General features: G+C 37.9%; 1 protein-coding gene and 1 long non-coding RNA gene across 2 annotated transcripts in view; one reads left to right on the top strand and one right to left on the bottom strand.

Moving 5' to 3' along the window:
• Positions 1-17278, top strand: part of gbe1a (glucan (1,4-alpha-), branching enzyme 1a) — a 248270-nt gene extending 230992 nt beyond the window's left edge. Inside the window, exon 16 of the mRNA XM_051121339.1 lies at positions 16712-17278. Within this exon, the coding sequence (XP_050977296.1) occupies positions 16712-16774 (63 nt within the window). The 3' untranslated portion in view covers positions 16775-17278. The remainder of the gene's footprint in view (positions 1-16711) is intronic.
• Positions 3379-21788, bottom strand: LOC127172180 (uncharacterized). The gene is made up of 3 exons (XR_007828601.1): positions 21638-21788; positions 16483-16557; positions 3379-3512 (listed from the first exon to the last, which is right to left on the bottom strand). It is a non-coding gene; the product is annotated as an uncharacterized LOC127172180 (long non-coding RNA).
• Positions 21789-21872: the final 84 nt, after the last annotated feature.

The raw sequence follows: 21872 nt of genomic DNA, 5'->3' as shown, positions 1-21872 counted from the left end.
GAAACTCAGCCTATTAGTTTCTCAACGTCTTCCTCATATTTATCCTTTACGGTCTGCTTCGCTTTCCTTTTCATGGTCGGCTGGCTAGGCAGCTTATTAAGGGTATACAGATGAATAAAAAAGATGGATGAATAGGTGGAAAGCGAAACAAACATTTTCAATGTAGTCGCACATTCTTGGCCATATCAGATATTGAAAGCTTGTATAGATGGATGAATGGATTAATTGTGGTTCATCCAATGCAGATAATCCTTCATAATTCTCAACATGCTACAAATCTACTTTCATAATATATATTTCTCAAGCAGATAGAAAGAACAGTACTGAGCGTGTGCAAAATAAATGTCATCAGAGTCTTATTTGGTAGCTTTTCAAATAATTTGAGTGTTACAATTGCCTCGGTCTCCCCTAGAGACTGACCTTTATACTTGTGAAAAACTTTTGTTGCTATGAAACCATGGCTTTTTTAAACCAAAGAAATTAAACATGTTCTCAGTTATTAATTCCTCTTTTATTACTTTAAATTACAAACCCTTCATTGTTTCCTTCACTTCATTGTAAGTACAAATCTAGCTAGCTGTAATGTTTTTCTCTGTCATCTGATGTTTACGTTTTAAAGACCTGATAAAAAAAGATAAACACCTTCCTTCTCTCTCACACACAAACAAGTTAACACCCCACACACACGCTTTAGAGGAATGTCTGATTGTGACAGGAAATGAATTATTAAAACGAGACGCAGGTGCCGGATGCAGCCTCCATTTTGGGAGACTCGCAACATGATTTATTTAAAGGACTGTTGCTTCAAAGTCAGTTTAAAGTTTGTCTTTTCTCGCCATTTCTCTTTAATGGGATCCATCATCTCAATCACCCGTCTCTCTTTCTCTCTGCCTTATCTCACTCGTTCTATTTTCTTTCTTAGAAACAAGGCAACATTTGCACTCTGAATTTGCACTTCTTTGCTCACAGCTATCTCAGTTTAAAAGGATGAGCCATGCTGGATGGCTAGGGTGTTTGTTCAATATTGCAGGTTTCACATGGTACCCTCAGCACTCGGACATAAATAAACATCACGCTGGTTTCGATCAGGCCCGCTTGTAGGAAGCATCGCCCGTTACTCTGAACAGCCCTTTCCACAGGCGTTCTGCATGAATTACTCACTTTATCCCTCGTCGTTTTCATTCTGGGACAAGAAAAAGTACTTTATACACAGCAGCGCTCGCTCCAAAAAGCTCCAATTTGTCGGATCAGGAAAAAGGGTTTTGCTTCCCTCCAATTTGGGCTCAATAGCAGGTGAGCTTGTTTCATTTCAAAGTGGTTTCTCACAATTTTAGGACACATTCAGTGCTGAATCAGCCTGTTTGTTAACCTTCCACTCAAAATGCGTGTGTATCTTCTCGGTTTTTCTTGTTTTTAGATTTAACCCTCTACTGGAGGTGTTAGGAAAGCATTGTTAAAAGAGAAGTCCACTTCCAGAACAAAAAATTATTTTCACAGATAATGTCCTCACCACCTTGTCATCCAAGATGTTAATGTCTTTCTTTCTTCAGTCGTAAAGAAATTATGTTTTTTGAGGAAAACATTTCAGCAGTTTATGGTGCCCCGAGTTTGAACTTCCAAAATGCAGTTTAAATGCGGCTTCAAACGATCCCAAATGCATTTGTAAACAATCCCAGCCGAGGAAGGTCTTATGTAGCAAAACAATCAGTTATTTTCATTAAAACAATACAATTTAAATACTTTTTATTCTCAAATCCTCAAATCCTCAACTTGTCTTGCTCTGCCTGAACTCTGTGTATTCTGACTCAAGACAGTTAGAGTATGTCGAAAAACTCCAATCGTATTTTCTCTCTCAACTTCAAAAATCATTTCAAAATCATCCTACATCGCTGCAGAAGTACTGACCAAGTCTTTGCAAAGTGAACATGCAAAAAAGATCAAACACCCTTAACAAAAAAGGTAAAACAGCCATATAGGACGATTTTGAAGTTGGGGGAGTTTGAAGTTGAGAGACGGCAATGCCTCCATCGCAATGTGATTGGTTCATGCGATAAATCCTGCCTCTTGTGTTGGTGCACGTTCTGCATTCGCGAATCATGTCAAAAGAATAGAAAAGAATCAAAAGAATAGCTGAACATAAGTTCACAAGTCAGATACAGTTGAAGTCAAAAGTTTACATACACCTTGCAGAATCAGCAAAATGTTCATTATTTTACCAAAATAAGAGGGGTATTATTTAGTACTGACCTGAATAAGATTTCACAAAAACAGTTGTTTACAACTGTGTATAGTCCACAAAAAAAAGTTGAATTCATAAAAATGACCCATTCAAAAGTTTACATACACTTGATTCTTAATACCTGTGTTGTAACCTGAATGATCCACAGCAGTTTTTTTAGTGATAGTTGTTCATAAGTTCGTTGTTGTACTGAACAGTTAAACTGCCTGTTGTTCTTCAGGAAAATCCTTCAGGTCCCACAAATTCTTTGGTTTTCAGCATTTTTGTGTCATTTTTGAACCCTTACCAACAATGACTGTATGATTTTGAGATCCATCTTACACACTGAGGACAACTGATGGGACTCATATGCAACTATTAAAGAAGGTGCAAATGCTCACTGATGCTTCAGAAGGAAAACCTACGCAATAAGAGCTGGGGGGGTGAAAACTTTTTGAATTTGAAGATCAGGGTAAATGTAACTTATTTTGTCCTCTGTAGCTTCTGAAGGGCAGTACTAAATGAAAAAAAAAGATATTTAGGCAAAATAAAAAATGTACACATCCTCATTCTGTTTAAAAGTTTACACTTGCTCTTAATGCACCGTTTTTCCTTCTGGAAAAATCATACAGTCATTGCTGGAAATGGTTCAAATACACAAACATTACGAAAAACTGAAGAATATGTGGGACCTGAAAGACTTTTCTGAAGTACAGCAGGCAGTTTAACTGTTCGGGACAAACAAGGGACTGTATGAAAACTTTTGAACAGGGTCATTTTTATACATTATTAAAACTATTATTTTGTCTTGTAAACATCTTTTATGTGAAATATCTTATTCAGGTCAGTACTAAATAAAAAATAACATGCATTTTGTATAATCCCTTTTATTTTGCTAAAATAATTAACATTTTGCAGATTCTGTAAGGTGTATGTAAGCTTTTGACTTTCGGCTGTATATTGCTTAAATTGTTACTGATTAAAAATCATCCCTTCATTATTAATCATTTAATTTCCATTGTATGTGCATTGTGTGTTTGCAAAGCGAAGAAAATAATGAGTTAACAGCTCATGTACCAACTTTTCATCACTTCGTCGGAGTTCATAAGAGCACAGGCCTCACTTAACAGTTGTTCCTCTTTCCTTCTCTCTCTTTCCGTCTTTGTCTCTCTGAAGAATGGGCAATAGAAGGTTTCTTAATGAGCAGCAGGATTGAATAATTACAGCCCTTAGATGTTTTCTTGATGAGATCCTCGCAGCTCATGATGGGCCACGCAGCTCTTCTGACGATTCCCTAAGAAAAGAACAGAGGAAAAGATACAGAAGTGTGAAGCTCTGTGATCAAAGGAACCAAAAAGCTCCCTTTCATTTCACTCTCTGTCTAAAACAATATGAATCCTCCACGTTCAACCACACTGTACAGATAATAAGGAAGCAGACTGTGATGGAGGGTGGGAAGAACAGTGGGAGCTCTCATACTAATTTATAACCTTCCCTCTGACCCACATTCACCGGGACCAGGTTGAGTGAGTGACAGCTCTTGAAAGGACACCTTGCTAGGACACTCCACAGGTCATCACAGTTTTATGGGTCCGGTGACTTAGTAACCTCTCATTCCGCATGAGGAAATGGCCTTCATTAGCAGAAAGAGCGACTCTTGGGTAAGATATATCGAGCGGTAAGCAGAACGAGGTGAAGAGAAAGAGAAAAACGGCTCAGGATCCTTGGAGGACAGACTGGGACACTCAAGGGGAGAGACAAACCTTCCTATTCTGTCGGCTTTATATGCTTATAAAATCTTGATCAGAGTGTTTAAATATATTATCTACCCAAAGGCATTGCTCACCTTTTGAAAGAGAGGCTCTGCAAGCCACAAACCTTCACTGTGGGTGATACGAGCGTCGAACGTGAAGCGAATGTCTGATGGTTTGCAGTCGTTTGACAGCTTTGTTCTTCTAGGTTGCAAGAGCGCAAACTGAAAAAGTTTTCTCACAAGAGTCTCTGAAGTTCTGGTTTTGCATTAAGAGCAAATTCATATTTGCACACAGGCACACCCTGGGGCATTTTGGGGTAAGGCGCTGCTGTAATCAAAAGAAATATAGGGACCTTTGAACCTGCAGCCCTCCAGCACTATGTCCTAATCTTTTGGAGTCTTACCTGGGATACAAACCACCAAAACTCAAGCTCAGGGCATATTAAAAACAAGTTTGTGTTTTGGGGGTGACTGTGCAAAAAGTGTGTTGCTGTGTAGATGCTACAGTTTCTAGAGGGTTGCTAAAACTCTTAGTTTACCTGCTGCTTTAGTGCTAGGTTGTTTAAAACGGTTGCCAGGTCTTTGCTATATGCGGTTGCCAGGCGCTCTTAATAATTTGTTGTGTGATAAGTGCTGTGGTATTCTAGATGGTTTTTAGGGTGTTACCAGAACCTTTAGCACCTCATGCCTCAAAACCTGCTGCCTCAGCGTCAGTTTGTTGTGAGTGGTTGCCAGGTCTTTGCAATTAAAAGCACAGTGTGTACAGGGCTCTACAGTGCCACCATTTACTACTCCTTGCGACTATGAAAAAATATTTAGGAGCACCAGTGTGACTGACTGAGGGGAGCGTCTATGTGTTTTCGCAACATTGAGTAATGTATCACAGACATTTCGTGAATCCTTTCATAAAGTGTAGAGAGAGTATAAATAAGAGATTGATTGTGCAGTGTAGAGAGCTTCGTTGATTATAATGGAACTTTGTGAGTTTGCGATGAACTAAGATGAGTGACGGCGTTTAATGATTTTGAAGCGAGTTTGTGAATGAGATATTGATTTAATACAACACTCAAATAGTCAAGAATTTATTACTATTTGTTATAAGTGACTTGCATTGTCTGACTATAACATATTGCCTGATTTTGCTCTATTTTGTCATCAAAAGTAGTTTGAAACAAGCCACAACTGAGCCACTGCGCATCTACATTCAAACACAGCAGCGTTTCGTTTATGAATGAACGTGCATTTTAAACTCATCTAGTGAGTCAATGATTCAATTTCCCATTCATAAAGACAGTCACTTGCTTTATTCCTGAATGAATCAGCCGTTCGAACAAATTGAATAAAATATAACTTTTTAAAAATTTGACATAAAAGATGACATACTATTAATAAAGTTAGAAAAATGGCATTACAAAGGTTAAAAAAAATCCCCTGTAAATCACTTTAAAGGAGAAGTCCACTTATAAAACAAAGATTCACATATAATGTACTCACCCCCTTGTCATCCAAGATGTTCATGTCTTTCTTTCTTCAGTCGTAAAGAAATAGTTTTTTGAGGAAAACATTTCTGCATTTTTCTCCATATAATGGACTGATATGGTGCCCCGATTTTGAACTTCCAAAATGCCAATTAAATGCGACTTCAAACGATCCCAAATGCAGTTGTAAATGATCCCAGCCGAGAAAGAAGGGTCTTGTCTAGTTAAACAATCGGTTGTTTTGATTTTAAAACAATACAATTTAAATACTTTTTAATCTCAAATGCTCATCTTGTCTTACTCTCCCTGAACTCTGTGTATTCTGACTCAAGACAGTTGAGAAAAAAAATTGTATTTTCTCCATCAACTTTAAAAATCATTTCAAAATCATCCTACATCGCCGCAGAAGTACCGACCCAGTCTTTGCAAAGTGAACCTAAAAAATACTTTTATTCTCAAATGCCCGTCTTGCCTTGCAGTGCTTGAACTCTGTGTATTCTGACTCAAGACAGTTAGGGTATTTTGAAAAACTCCAACCGTATTTTCTCCCTCAACTTCAAAAATCATATCAAAATCATCCTACATCGCTGCAGAAGTACCGACCCAGTCTTTGCAAAGTGAACATGCAAAAAAGATCAAACACCCTTAACAAAAATGGTAAAACAGCGATATAGGACGATTTTGAGGGAGAACATGAGAGAACACGAGATGGGAGTCTTCAACATACCCTAACTGTCATGAACAGGAACAAAAACAGTCCAGGCTGAGTAAGACAAGATGAAGCGTTTTGCATTAAAAAGTATATACATTGTATTATTTTTATTAAAATAACTGATCATTATGCTAGATAAGACCTTTCTTCCTCAGCTGGGATCGTTTACAACTGCATTTGGGATAGTTTGAAGCAGCATTTAAACTGCATTTTGGAAGTTCAAAATTGGGGCACCATAATCAGTCCATTATATGGAGAAAAATGCAGAAATGTTTTCCTCAAAAAACAATTTCTTTACGACTGAAGAAAGAAAGACATGAACATCTTGGATGACAAGGGGGTGAGTAAATTATATGTGAATCTCTAGTTTTGGAAGTGTACTTCTCCTTTAAGTAGTCAAATACAACAAATGTAAAAAACAGTCAAACCTTGTCAAAAACAGCTCTGTTCACAGCGACCCGTTTCAGTGCATGTCTCTTTAAATGATAATGAGATACTGCTCACCACACCCCTTTCTTCCATCCTTTGTGTATTCAGTGGCACATCACCATCAAAAACAAGACTAATCCGCTGTGTTCTCAGTGGCGTCAGGAGAAAATGAGAACTCTAAAGTTCACTTCTACATCCAAATACAAAACACCTGCATTGCTTACAAGACGTTGTCGCTACAGCTGCTCAAGCATGGAGAAAATGGCAGACAGCAGCCATTGGCTGAAGGTGGAAATATGCTAATACGGGACGGTTCGTCTGCAGTCGTGGGCGGGGCTTGAGCAGTATGATGTCATACTGCTCAGAAAATCAAAACAGCTTGATAATTGAGGCTGTTTAGGTTTAAGTTAGACACATTTATAAGCAAACTAGGTAAACATTTAAAAGTGATGTTTGCATCCAATGTCCCCTTGTTTAAGCTAACTGTTAGCATGAGAAAAAAATAGGTTAAACGTTATCTTAAGAAATAAGCAGGATTAAACAATAGGCTAACCCTTATGAAAAGTAGGCTAACAGTGATGTTTGCATTAGTAAACTGTCATCTGAAGAGTTGTTTTTCATCAAAATAAGCTAAAATGATTAAGATGTAAATGGCAAAATGTGAGCATATTATCTGTCTTAAGAAAGGATCTACAAGAAACACATTAAAACACCCATAGTTTATAGATCTACCTGCAATTACTATTAAGTACAAAGTAGTTTAGAGCACTAAATTGTGTGAAGTCAAGACGGTGCATGTGACACGGTAAACCAGCTGGGGCACTTGCAGCAAGTGTCGGGGAGTTCATCCTGTCCCTACTGAGCCCGAAGCTCCTGCTGCTACATCTGCACAGTCTCGCTCTCACTGAGGTGGCTTCGATCAAAAACTAATGCCTGAAACACTTTACACCTCTCATCGTTTGTTCTCATTCTCCTCGCTCTCAGTACCGCTCTTTTATCCCTGCTAGAAAGATTAGCTTAGCTAGTCAGCAGCACATCGTGTTTTGGTTGCTGGTGTGCTGTTTTCTTCCTCAGCAGGCTGTTAAACTAGCTTAGCGAGCGAGACCATCGTGAACATTTGTCTTGAAAGACTTCAGTTTTTAGCTAACATTACTTTTTTATCAACCAACCTCATGTTGATTTGAACTAATGCTTTTACGTTGAATGTTTGTGAAGGAGTGTTTTTAAGATTTACATTTAACATGCTAGCATTTAGGCAAAGTTTTACTTCAGGATTGTCCAAAATTGACTAGTAGGCAAGTTGCCTGAATGACTAGTTGACTGATTGGTCTTAAAGGGATAGTTCACTATTTTAACAATAACCTTACTACTTTTCTGGGCCTTGAACATGGTCCCGTTGCTGTCTATGCAGGGTCAGAAAGCTCTCGGATTTCATAAAGAATATCTTAATTTGTGTTTCGAAGATGAACGAAGGTCTTACAGGTTTGGAACGAAATGAGGGTGAGTAATTAATGACAGAATTTTCATTTTGGGGTGAAACGTCTCTTTAAGGAAGCCCTCGAGACACTTTTTTAATGTCTCACGCATTATTTTACAGGGGATAAAACCACCTCACTAATAAATGAGTTAATTTTTGGATGACTAATCAAATTTGCTCATTAATCAGCTTCCAGACTGAGGCCTAAATCATTGCAGCTGTGATTTCCTAAAGGAGTTCCATCACCTGTGTGTGCAGATGCAGAGCAGACAGTCTGGAGCTGGAGACTGAGATGAGCTCGACCTCATCATGTTTCTGCTCTGTCTTCCTGTATTAGCATGAGGCCTGATTCAGCAGCCTTTAATGAATCACATCACCGCCTTTACATTTCCGATGTTAACGTTGACTCGCTTTGCATTCTAGCCTCAGGCACAAACCAAGATCTGAATAAAACATACATTGATCTACTTTTAAAAAAATGCTTTAGATGTAGGCAGTGAGTAAAAAACATTATTCAATTTGAAAAAGAGGTAATTATTTATCAGATTAACCATGAAATGAAGCAGAATTTTAGCCTTCATACACAAGTTAAAATAATCAGGGAATTAATCTTTTCTTTCCTAAATTAATATTACTTTGGGAGAAGAAAGGAAAATAAAAAGGGGCTTTAAAAGGGATTATCCGCAATGAAAATCAAATGAGAAGTCTGTCGTCATTTACTCAACCTCATGTCTTTCCAAAACCATGACTTACTTTCTTCTACAGAACTCTGAAAGATAAATTCTGAAGATTGTGTTGGTTTCTGTTTAATCAATTTTGAAAAAGGATGCAAAAGCATCATGAAAGTAGTCCTTGTGCACATTTTTTGGTTGTTTATTAAACATTAACTCTAATAATGAGAACCAAATCAGTCTGATTTGTGAACATATCTTTTACGCTAGCTTCATGAACAGTATCAGCTTATTTATTCAAAAGATCTGACTTAAAACGACAACTGGTTCATGAATCATTCACGCCAGTTTTGCAAACTGAATCAACTGATTCTTTCAAAACATCTGACTCAAAACAACTGGCTCAGACAGAGCTACAGCGCATTTCTTATGAACGCCCAGGGAAATCTAGGCTGGATGTCAAATTTAACTTAAATTTAAATTTTGACCTTTTCCTCACTCAAAGATTCTTCTAGGGTGCTTTTGTATTCTGCCTGTATCAAAACAATTCCTTAAAGTGCCCCTATTATGACATTTCCAATATTGCCTTTCATGCAATGTGTAATGTAGTGTTGTAGTCTGCAAAGTTGAAAGCCGAAAGTGCACGATAAATACAAAGTTCTGGCATGAAACTCTGGATGGCGCAGCCCAATAGGTCTAACTCAATGTGACATAATGACATCATTACCACATGGCACAGCTAACTGGTTCTCTTCTGTATCGGTAGCCAATGAGCTTTCTGCTCAATATTCAATTATGTGACTATTGCTTGCTGTAGCATGTTGCAGCCTCCACCTTCCCCAGCTCCACCTGTACAGATCTGCTACGAGGTGATTCACGTATGCTATATGGAGGTTGTTGCATGTCTGTTACATGTGCAGCAGCAGTATTTCTTACATGCTCACAGCAGCATGTTGTGGATGTATGTATTTTGATTGATATAAAATAAGATATAAAATATCGCCAAAGTTTTACACAAATCTGTAATTGAAACGCGCCTAGTGGCCCTCCAAGACAGAGTTTGGACACCCCTGCGGTAGATCAATCACAATGGACTGGGCAATGGAGATGTGATCTGACCGATCAGGGCAGAGTAGGCTCACGGAAAGGAGGGATTTATAAAGACTGAATCTTTGAACTGCTTCGAACAAATTGTTTGGGAATCACTAAAAAATGAGGTGGTTAAATGGATATTTTGAGAAAACAAAAGCGTTTTTTGACCTTGCATACATGTAAACTGTTGTCGGAGACTTCCAAAACAATATCAGGAACCTTAAAAATGGCAAAATATGGGCACTTTAAAGTTCCCGTTAGTTTTCCACAAAAGAAAGAAAGCCATATGGGCTTGGATCAATATGGGGGTGAATAATAATGACAGAATTTTAATTTTTTGGTGAACTTTTAAGGACATGCCAAATCCAGAGTGAGAATAAACAGTGATGGCGTAGCAGATCTATTCCGCCAAGACCAAATACGTTAACATTGTCATGTACATTACCACGCCAATCTCTCCAAGAGCTGTAATGAGAGAAATAAATTATTGTCTCCCAAAATAAAGAATCGACTCTGTACAGCCTAAACGAGTCACTAGTAATTCGAAGCCTACTTCCATGATGGCTACAAATCACGGGGTAAGACATTTGCATAATTCTCACCTATGTTCTACATTGGTCAGCTGCAAACAACTTGACTCCGCCCACAAACACGTAATGTTACTGACGACTGCTGCTCTAATCTAAGAGAGTTCAACGCAGGATTTACAAAACGCTTGCTTTTGAAAGATGGCTCAGTAGCCAGTTTATTTAAACCAGCTGGCTGAATCACAACCATTAAGAATGATAAAAAATAGATGTTTATATTTTCTATAAAGCGTTAAAAATACAGAACTATGGCAGTGGGCGTATCGATTCTGACACGCGCTGTACGCGGTAGTCTAGGGGTGTTCAACCTCGGTTCTTGAGGCCTGGTGTCCTGCGGAGTTTAGCTCCAGCTTGCCCCAACACACCTGCCTGGCAGTTTCTAGCATGCCTAGTAAGACCTTAATTCTCTGGTTTAGGTGTGTTTGATTAGGGTTGAAGCTAAACTCTACAGGACAGCAGCTGCATTTCCATTACCCTTCAAATTGCGCAAATTAAAAATTGCGAACTGAAAATACGCCTAATGGAAACGCGTCAATTTCGCAAAAACTTGCATAAATCGCAAAAAGGTTTTCACGCTCGCATGAGGTGGTTTTTCAGGCAATTCAAAGAAGGAATATTTTACAAAACTGCAATGGAAACGTTTTTTCGCATTTACAGGTCTCATGGCATATGTCAAATGTCATATGATCATTCTTCAATGTACTATAACCTCCAAGGAACACTTCATCTGCTCTCAAGGGGCTTTCCCTGCCATTAATGCTTATACTGTTTACACTGCATATGCCACATTTGATTAAATATAGTCAAAATCCATCAAAATTGCACCAAAATATGTTGCCGTGACTTATCGTGAGAGAAAAAAACTAAAAAAGTTGTAGTCGCATAAATGCGTCATTTCGCAATACTTTTTTATCGACATTTATAAAATATTGCCAAAGTTTTGCACAAATCTGTAATGGAAACACCCCTAGTGGCCCTCCAGGACCAAATCTGGACACCCCTTCGGTAGATCAATCACAACAGACTGGGCCATCTGACCAATCAGAGCAGAGTAGGCTCACAGAAAGGAGGGATTTCGAGAGACTTTGAACTGCTTCGAACGAGTCGTTTGAGAATCGCTGAAAAATGAGGTGGTTAAATGCATATTTTGAGAAAGCAAAAAAGTGTTTTGACCTACCATTCATGTAAACTGTTGTCGGAGACTTCCAAAACAATATCAGGAACCTTAAAAATGGCATAATATGGGCACTTTATAGTTTCCTTTAGTTTTCCATAAAAGAAAGAAAGCCGGATGGGCTTGGACCAATATGGGGGTGAATAATAATGACAGAATTTAAATTTTTTGGTGAACTTTTAAGGACATGCCAAATCCAGAGTGAGAACAAACAGTGATGGTTATCTTCTCTTCATCTTCCTGTTTCTGGAGACTGGCCAGTCGTCATGAGATCCCCTTTCCTGCCCTTCTTCCTCCAGGACCGCTGTACCTGAAGATAGCATTTTGTTTTAAATGTCAGTGATGGATTATCCAGCTGGTCAGGGGTCAGTGGCAGCCATGTAGTTTGTAATGGCCTGAGTTGCGTGATTACCGGTGCTGATGAGCCGACTGAAAGATGGTTATGCCAGGAATCAATGAGCCTGTTAATACCGTTTTGGCTCAAAGTGCCTTTTAAGAGATCCGGCTAATCGCAGCAGGCATTTTAATTGAGCAAGATATTAACGCCGGTGTAACTCAGAAGGAGCTCTGACAAAAACATTCGTTCAAAGGTCTGTCTGTCCGTGACTCTGGCCAGAAAGTGAGATTTTATCTCTTTTTCTTCTCTTCTCTTGTAACTCAAGCTTTCTAAAAGGTGAGTTTCAGTTCAGTGCTTCTCTTGAGGTAAATCAGTAGCGTCTGTACAGATGATGTAGGCGTTGTGCTAACATCATGTCTGAGGGTAAACAAAGCAATATTAGCTTATTTTTTTCTCGTTCTCCTTCCTCATCACATAGACTGGGACTTCCTTAGTCAGATCATCTTACATTTTTCTAAACTAGTTAAATTTTAAACAGGATAATAAAGCAAACTTTGAAGTGACTACCTATTTGTAGAACGATTATGGAGCACATTTTAGTCAAAATTCAGTATAAGAGCATGGTGTTTACCAGAAAAACAGCTCAAGCTGCCTATAGACTTCATTCCTTTGAGTCCCGTTTCCTGTTTCCAAACTGCAGGAGTGACATCTAGTGCTCAAGTGCAGGAGTACAGGCCTGTTCTCTGAGATTGACTTCAGTGACTCATGAATCAATAGTTACTGCTGTGTCTGTTTCATAATGAAATCTGATGTAAATCTCAGAAGAGAGAGAGAGGCATGATTCTAGATGCCTCTTAATATAATCCATTTCAGCAGGCTTATATTATAGATCGAGGGTTTTCAACCCCTGGGGCTCCATAATGGTGCTGCAGGGGATCATTAAAGAACTTAAAGGATTTTCTTTATTTTACATGACTTTAACTATTTGAATGAGCGCAATTACTGATAATGTAGAAATGTTAGTTATTGATCTTAAAGAAAGTTGTTCTAAAGCAGCGATCTTCAGGGACGTTTCCTCTGAGGAGTTAAGGGAGGTGCATCCTCAAAATAAAACGATGCCAATATTACAAAATATAACATTTAAAAACATTGAAAGAAACATTGTCCAACAGTGATACCAGCAGGTAAAATTACAGTGCGAGTCTGCGTCTCTCTCACCTCCCCTGAGCCCATTGAGTTTTAGCAGACCCCTTAAAGCATTCAGCGAGTTTGGTGGGGGGTAATTGAGAATGAATGGAGGAAAGTCACGTGACAGGAGGCAACATCTCCTTCATGATATGATTGGATTTGACTGGTTATGTTTGGTTGTAATTAGCTCATGTGATAAATCCCGCCTCTTGTGTTCGTGCACATTACGTCTTCACTAGGGATTTAACAACATTATCAATATTCTAATATCGCAATATTATCGTGGTCACAGGATGATATGAAACGACAGGTCTTCCAGACAAAAAGTGTAGTTTTTAAAATATATTTAAACTTATTATTCTGACGTAAATGGTCTTTAAAGTTGTGTTTTGGGCCATTGTGCTTTGATACAGTATCTGCCAAATAAACTAAAACCGAAAGCACAATATTGCTTAATCCCTTTATCATGTCAAAGCAAAGCGCGCACTTCGTTCAGGCGATCAGCTTGTGATCCGGTGTTTTCTTCAGAATGTTTTCATTCACTGTTAAAGAATGCAGTGAGCTTGTTTACTGCATGTGCTGTGAGTTTTATTGCATGTTTGGGAACACAACAGCCACCGGTTGTGCTTTATTTTCACGGTAGATGATTGCAGCATTTCACTAGATTTTTGTAAGCTTGTGTTCCAGGGTTGCCAGGTTTTCACAACAAAACCCACCCAACTCAAACTCAAAACTAGTCCAAAAGTAGCCCAATTGCGTTTTGAGGGGGGTCCCCGTTAAAAATCACGTTCCTGGGGGGATAAATGCACGTTTTTTTGGTGGGGTTCCCCAGGCAAAATTAGCATTTCCAGGGGCTAAATATGACATTATTGGGGTCACTTTAACCCGTGGACATGAAAAACAACCCGCAGCAACAATGTTAAATTAGCCCAATTCTGGGCTAAACCGCAGGCTTGGCAACACTGCTGTTTTCACTAAAACTGGAGTTTCCCATCAGAATAAAAGCTCTACTGCCGTTTCCGTCAAAATAAAAGTTAAAGTGCAGTATGAAATGCTAACGTTAGTGGTTTAAATGCAGTCCAAATTCAAAATATCTCTTTCAAGTGTAGAAACTGGGAAATAAGTGTTGTAATTTCCCTACTGTAGTGTAAAGCAAAAATAATATACTTATGAAATATTCATTTTCATTTATTTTACAGTGCAATTGTTTTACACTACATGGCCATTACTGTCATTGTTAATATTATTATTGTTATTACATTCTAATTTGTTTGGCTTCACAAAACACCAGTGTGAATGTAATTTAGACTGCAACATCACAAATAAAAAGAGGGTCGAGTCCCCTTTAAAGGAGAAGTCCACTTTCAAAACAAAGATTCACAAGATGTTCATGTCTTTCGTTCTTCAGTCGTAAAGAAATTGTTTTTTGAGAAAAACATTTCAGCATTTTTTCTCCATATAATGGACTGATATGGTGCCCCGATTTGTAAACTTCCAAAATGCAGTTTAAATGCGGCTTCAAACGATCCCAAATGCAGTTGTAAACAATCCCAGCCGAGAAAAAAAGGTCTTATCTAGAGTAACAATCAGTTATTTTCTTAACAAATAATACAATTTATATACTGGTTAATGGTAAACGTCTTACTCTGCCTGGACTGTTTTTTTCTGGTTCATGACAGTTATGGTCGAAAAACTCCCATCTCATTTTCTCCCTCAACTTTGAAATTGTCCTATATCGCTGTTTTACCTTTTTTGTTAAGGGTGTTTGATCTTCTTTGCATGTTCACTTTGCAAAGACTGGGTCGGTACTTCTACAGCGATCTAGGATGATTTTGAAAAGATTTTTGAAGTTGAGGGAGAAAATACGATTGGAGTTTTTCGACATACCCTAACTGTCTTGAGCCAGAATACACAGAGTTCAGGGAGAGCAAAGCAAGATGAGCATTTGAGATTAAAAAGTATTTAAATTATATTTTTTTAAAGAAAACGATCATTTCGCTAGATAAGACCCTTCTTCCTCAACTGGGATCGTTTACAACTGCATTTGGGATCGTTTGGAGCCACATTTAAACTGCATTTTGGAAGTTCAAAATCGGGGCACCATATCAGTCCATTATATGGAGAAAAATCCTGAAATATTTTCCTCAAAAAACATAATTTCTTTACGACTGAAAAAAGAAAGACCTGAACATCTTGGATGACAAGGGGGTGAGTACATTATATGTGTTTTTTTGTAGTTAAGAACATGGGTTGGAGCTCTCATTTTAAACTCTAAAAGTGCTTTAGATAGAATAAATTTAGAATAATTAACTTTAAAAAAATGTTTTAAATATTGCAGTAGATATCGTATCGTGAGATTTTAATATCGTTACATTTCTAGTGTTCGCGAATCGGTCTGAATAAACAATGTAATGTTGTTAATTGGAAGACTAATTTAAGTAAAGTAAGTAAACAACTCATACACTTAGATATAACCACTTTGTTACATCAAAATAAGACTTAAAATGGCATGAAAACATGATCTGTGGGAGTTTTTAAGTAAGTAATCAGCTTGGTGAGATCTAAAGCAATGCTCTGTGTCTGACCAATATTTACAGAGCTTTGATGACTGATGATCTTACAAAATCAAAAATAGTTAAAAGTTAAATAGTTAAAGCTTTGAGGATTTAAATGGTAAACACCCACTGAAAACACTCACAATATATAAACCACTCGTGTCAGGCCACACACACAGACTCTGACATCTCATTTCCAAAAGCTTCAATAGGAACATAGTGAAGCTTCTGGTGTTAAAACAGTGATTTTCTATTTGTAATCGTGGCAGTATCTTCTTGGCGCTCACGCTGGGTGCTCAGGTCCAGTTCCAGCAGGTGAGTGCAGGCCCAGTTAATAAAGCGCACGTCTGCTCCCTGTGGAAATCAACCACAACCTGACCTACAAGAATGACTCTGTTTCCTCTCCTTACACACAATGTTTTATTCATGAGAACTTACGCTAGATATAGTCTCTGATTTCCTTTTTTTCCTCAGAGAGAAACAAGTCTTTCTTGACAGTACGTAGATGCCCGGACCCAATCACTTCTCAGGTCCCGCTGGACTGATCCCAGACCTGTACTCTCATGTCCTGCTGCGTGAAGTGAGGTCAAAGAACAGTGATTTTTCAGGTGCTCCCTGGTTACATAAAGAATTGTTTTCACTCAGCAGATTAGAGCTCATTTTAACGGCGCAATAACTTGCTTTCAAGCTTTTCTCCCAAGAGAAATATTGTTTTGCCTTTTTTGAGCTCGGTCGGTGTATAGCCAAGAATTGTTTATATGGCAGGTTTTCAGAGCAGCCACTATCGCCAACATTTTAAGACATGACTTACCTAGAAACCTCAAATCTGAAGACCCCATTTGCACCTGGTTGTTACTTCCTGGGTGATCTCATCAGTCAGTCAACACTAAATAAACCAAAACCAGACACAAAAAAACTTGTCACATAATCAGTCAACAACATTAAATAGATATTTCTTACAATGTAGTTTTTTAAAAGATGTGTCTTTGTATAAATATATATATATAAGTGTGAATAAAGACTTCTCTTTTTCTTTCTAGATCTACATTCCTTGCAGAACTGCTCTGATCCTGGCAAATGAGGACATTGATTTCAGACAGTGAGGACTGTGCGGATGATTGGAGCTGATTCTTGCATCATATCCCAGAATTCTGTGCAACCCTACAGTACATCTGCTTATGTTCACTTGAAAACGCTGTTATTGCACCATAACGTTGTCCCATATTCAGAGATGTACAGTTTTATACGAAAGAATCTATGAAAACATGAATAATTTTATAAAAAAAATAAGAGGGATCATACAAAATGCATGTTATTTTTAATTTAGTACTGTCCTGAGTAAGACATTTTACTTAAAATATGTTTACATATGTCCACAAGACAAAAAAATTGCTGAAATTATTAAAATAACCCCCTGCAAAAGTTTGGGAATGCTTGGTTCTTAATACTGTGTGTGGTTACCTGGATGATCTATGACTGTTTTTTGTGATGGCTGTTCATGAGTTTTCCAGCATCTTTTGCATATTTGAACCCTTTCCAGCAGTGACTGTATGATTTTAAGAGCCATCTTTTGACACTGAGGACAACTGAGGGACTCAAACACAACTATTAAAAAAGGTTCAAACATTCACTGATGCTCCAGAAGGAAACACGATGCATTAAGAGCTGGGGGGTGAAAACTTTTGAACAGGATGAAGATGTCCAACTTTTTCTTATTTTGTTGGAATATATTTTTTTTCCATTTAGTACTGCCCTTCGGAAGCAACAGAAGATACTTGCATGTTTCCTGGAAGACAAATTAAGTACCATTTACTTTCAAATTCAAAAGTTTTCACCCCCCAGCTCTTAATGCATCACGTTTCCTTCTGGAGCATCAGTGAATGTTTGAACCTTTTTCAATAGCTGTGTCGCTCAATTGTCCACAGTGTGAAAAGATGGATCTCAAATATGGGTCTTAAAATATGCAAAAGATACAGAAAAACTGAAGAATCTGCAGGACCCGGAGAATTTTTCTAAAGAAAAGTGCTCAGTTTAACTGCTCAGAACAAACAAGGGACTCATAAACAACCATCACAAAACAAAAACACAGTTGTAGATCATCCAGGTAACTACGAACAGTGTTAAGTAACAAGCATTCCCAAACTTTTTCTGCTATTTTTTTGTCTTGTGAACTATATATAAACATCTTTTATGTAAAATATCTTACTCAGGACAGTAAATAAAAAGTAACATGCATTTTGTACGATTTCTCTTATTTTGTTAAAATTATTAACATTTTCACAGATTCTGAAAGGGGTTCCAAAACTGTAGCTTCCATTGTAAATCACAAAAGTAGTTATCTAACAGAATGTCCAAGCTGCTCTTCTCTGTATAATGAAAGTTGGCTGTTACACGTCACTTTGTTGACATTCTGCTGTTCTCCAGAATAAGTCATACGGGTTTAGCAAGCCGTGAAGGGTGAGTAAATGATTTCATTTCAAGGCTCTTTTCATAATTTTTAAAATAATTTGTTAGATAAGAGGGGGAAATGATAATTTTGTACAAACCGAAGGTTATTGTAATTTTAGAGGTCAATGCATTACAAAAGCACAAAGAGCTTTTAATGCACTGTTGTGGACATTCATTCTAAATGCATTTGGATTGGATATTGCTTGTGTTATGACATCAGCAAGGTCATTTTGCTTTCTTTCTCCATGTCTCTATTCATCCTGCTTTCCCTCTTTCACCCCATAACCTTATCCTGTCTTCACTTAGCCTTAAATGCCTCCAATCCATGATTCTGATTTAGTGGGCCATTAAAAAGTTTTACAGCACCGGGTGACATCATGGGCCAGTCGAATGTGTTAGGGAATATGAATCTCCTGGGCCTCGCAGAGAATCTAGTGTCCTCTCCAGGGAAGAAGAATAATTCCCCTTGTAACCGTTCCCTTGGGTGTGAGGTCTCAGCAGCTGTTCTGACACAACAGGAGACAAAAATCTCACCTAATTACACTAATTAACACTTTTTTCCCTTAATGCATTTAATTAAATTGCTTCGGTTTAATCTATCACAGCACTGTAATTTTGCCAGAGCTCTCAGCCCAAGCTTTTAAACACTAATAAGACGGTATATCAATATTGTAGACATTCATGTCCTTATAGTGGAGTTTATGGCTACCACAAACAGCAGCCAGGGTGGTCAAATAAACATGATGTGTGTTTGTGTATACACTCATTTTGTATGCTGTAATTCGTTTTCTGTTGTTTGTCTAGTTTTTCCTTCAAAAATGAAGGTTTGTAATGCCAAAAATAAATTGTAAAAACAATGTGGGAAAGGACACAATTCCCTGTTTTTATAAGTGGGACGTTTGAATCATTCACTGAACCGATTTGTCCAAAAACACTCAATTCATTCAGGACTAAGTTTAATTAAAATAAACACATTGAAAAAAAAACATTGAGGCTCCACTGATTGTATTGAGTTTAATTGAATAAACTTGCATTTGCAAGAAAAAGTCAGAATTGAGAGATACAATAGGTAAATGTAAAATGTAATAGGTTTAAATAATATTTCATGCTGTAACTGTAGGGCTAATATGTTTCCTATGAACTGCATATGTGAATATTATGGAGACCTTTTGTTTAAATCAAATTTATACTTTAACAGTAATCATAGCAGGTTCCATCCATCCATTAAACATCTGAGTTTAGCTTCAAATGGCGTCTTAAAGGAGAAGTCCACTTCCAGAGCAACAATTTACAAATAATTTACTTACCCCCTTGTCGTCCAATATGTTCATGTCCTCTGTCTTCAGTCGTAAAGAAATTATGTTTTTTTAAGGAAAACATTTCAGGATTTTTCTGCATATAATGGACTTCATTTTATACCGAATTTAAACTTCCACAATGTAGTCTGCGCACAATGCAGCTTCAAAAGGCTCTAAACGATCCCAGGTGAGGAAGAAGGGTCTTATCTAGCGAAACGATCGGTCATTGTTTTCGAAAAAAAAAAATTTGTATACTTTTTAAGCACAAAAGCTCATTTAGCACAGGCTCTGGGAGGCACGTTCTTGAATGATTTGTTCATTTTGAATGAATCTTTAATGTGACTCGGGAAGAACGAGTCGTCTCAGGGAGTGATTCGTTCAGTCGCACATGCACAACATACTGTTAGGTTCTGTACTGAAATTAGTTTAACTGTTTCGAGTCTTCGGGTTTTTCAAGTCGTTCGTTCATCTTATGGGGCTGTCACGTGATGCTGTTTTTGCTAAAATGAACGAAATGACTCGAAAAAAGATTTGTTCATTTTGATGAACGAGACTCAAAGGTCCCAGTAGGTAAAATGATCTTCCCATCACTGAACTTCCCATCACTACTATGAATCACGTCTTGGAATCACCACAAATTCATCGTCTCTGTACTCCGGCTCAAAAAGGTAGAGTATGTTGAAAAACCCCATGTTATTTTCTCCTTTCAACTTCAGAATCGTCCGACATTGTTGTACCTTCTTGTTTGTAAACAGCGTTTGACTTGGACTTTCTTAGTCTTTGCGCATTCGCTTTGTAAACACTGGGTCTGTAGTTCTGCCTACGTCCACGTGACCTTCCAACGTGATTCAATAGTACGTGAACATGCATCCCAGAGCCTGTGCTACACAAGCTTTTGTGCTTAAAAAGTAAACAAATTTTTATTTTCCGAGATCGTTTTGCTAGAGACCCTTTTTCCTCGGCTGGGATTGTTTACAGCCCTTTGAAACTGCGTTTAAACTACATTTTGGGAAGTTCAAAATCGAAGCACCTAATAAGTCCATTATATGGAGAAAAAATCCTGAAATGCTTTCCTCAAAAAACATAATTCCTTCACGACTGAAGACAGAAAGACATGAACATCTTGGATGACAAGTGGGTGAGTAAATTATTTGTGAATTGTTGTTCTGGAAGTGAACTTCTCCTTTAAATTCTATAAAAATGATTTACGTTCCGATTCTGACATCCGAAGGCACAATACATTTTATCACTTATTCTGTGGATTTTACTTGTTTCACTTGTTACCAGTGTTTTTCTGCCACCACGATGTGCGTTCAGCTGCAAATGACGTCACTGTCCCTACTCTATTAGTCACAGGTGTGTGTATGGTAATTTACATATTGTATTTATTTACAGAAGTAATATTCTTCAATGCAGAAGTAAGCCTATGGACGAGACTTCCGGTTCATTAGCCGCTATAGGGAAATGAGAAGAATAACAACGTGCAGTAAACAGTAAAACAAACTACAAACCAGTGTGTTCATAATAAAGATACTACATTGATATGGTAAACACCAATTTGCAATATCAAGCCGCAAAACTGTTTTCTACAGCTAAAAATAGCTGGACGCAGATGGGACCGGAAGCCAGACCCATAAAATTTACAAATGGCGGTGCCCGCTCTTAGGGAAAAATAAGGTGATGTCGTCATCATACAGTACCTCAAACTCCTCAGTTTCCTCTGCATGTGTTCCTAATGAACGCGTTTTGAACCAACGAATATGCAATGCTAAAAAAACACTACGGGAGTCATAGAATTGAACACGGTACCTTGTGTTGCTAGCATACGCAACGGTTTGTACTTTCTCTTCCTTTGTAACTTTTCTTTTGACGGCGCAAAAACAGACAAGGTGACTTGCAGTGGTGTCTAAAATGTAAGTTGCATAAATTCATTTTTACTTTATGTTAACTGTTTACTATTTAACTGTTATAAAAACAGTTAACTCATACGTGACTGTATCTTTTATTTGTAAGTTGATATCTAGCCAACTCTATCTGTCAGTTATCTTGGGAGTTTGGACAAGTCAATTATACCTTTTCTCAATCTCAGAGTTGTGTGCCTTCAAAAAAGCCCCTATAGATGTTTTGGGTTTGTCATCCAAAATATATACTGTCTTCCCAAAAAAGACAGAACTGTTCTAGTGCCACTGTCTCATAGCTCATGATCACTGGCTGACTCACAGTGCGTTTTTAGCGAGTTCTTTGTTCTCCCTCTGACGTGCTGACGACCTCCTCCTCGAAGAGCTCTGCAGGTGCCTCAGCCAGATTTATAGCTGTAATTATCCAGGAAAATGCTCCTGGAGGTAAAACCACACAATATCTCCAGTGTCGAGTACTGTGCCTAACTGAGTGATGTTGTAATATTCTGTGAGCGAGTGAGTTTGCATATACTGTATGCTTGCGTGAATTTCACAAA

The sequence above is a fragment of the Labeo rohita genome, chromosome 10 (genome assembly GCF_022985175.1).
Source record: "Labeo rohita strain BAU-BD-2019 chromosome 10, IGBB_LRoh.1.0, whole genome shotgun sequence".
Classification (NCBI taxonomy): domain Eukaryota; kingdom Metazoa; phylum Chordata; class Actinopteri; order Cypriniformes; family Cyprinidae; genus Labeo; species Labeo rohita.
The sequence above is the reverse complement of the archived record's forward strand: the minus strand, read 5'-3'. Positions and strand labels throughout refer to the sequence as shown.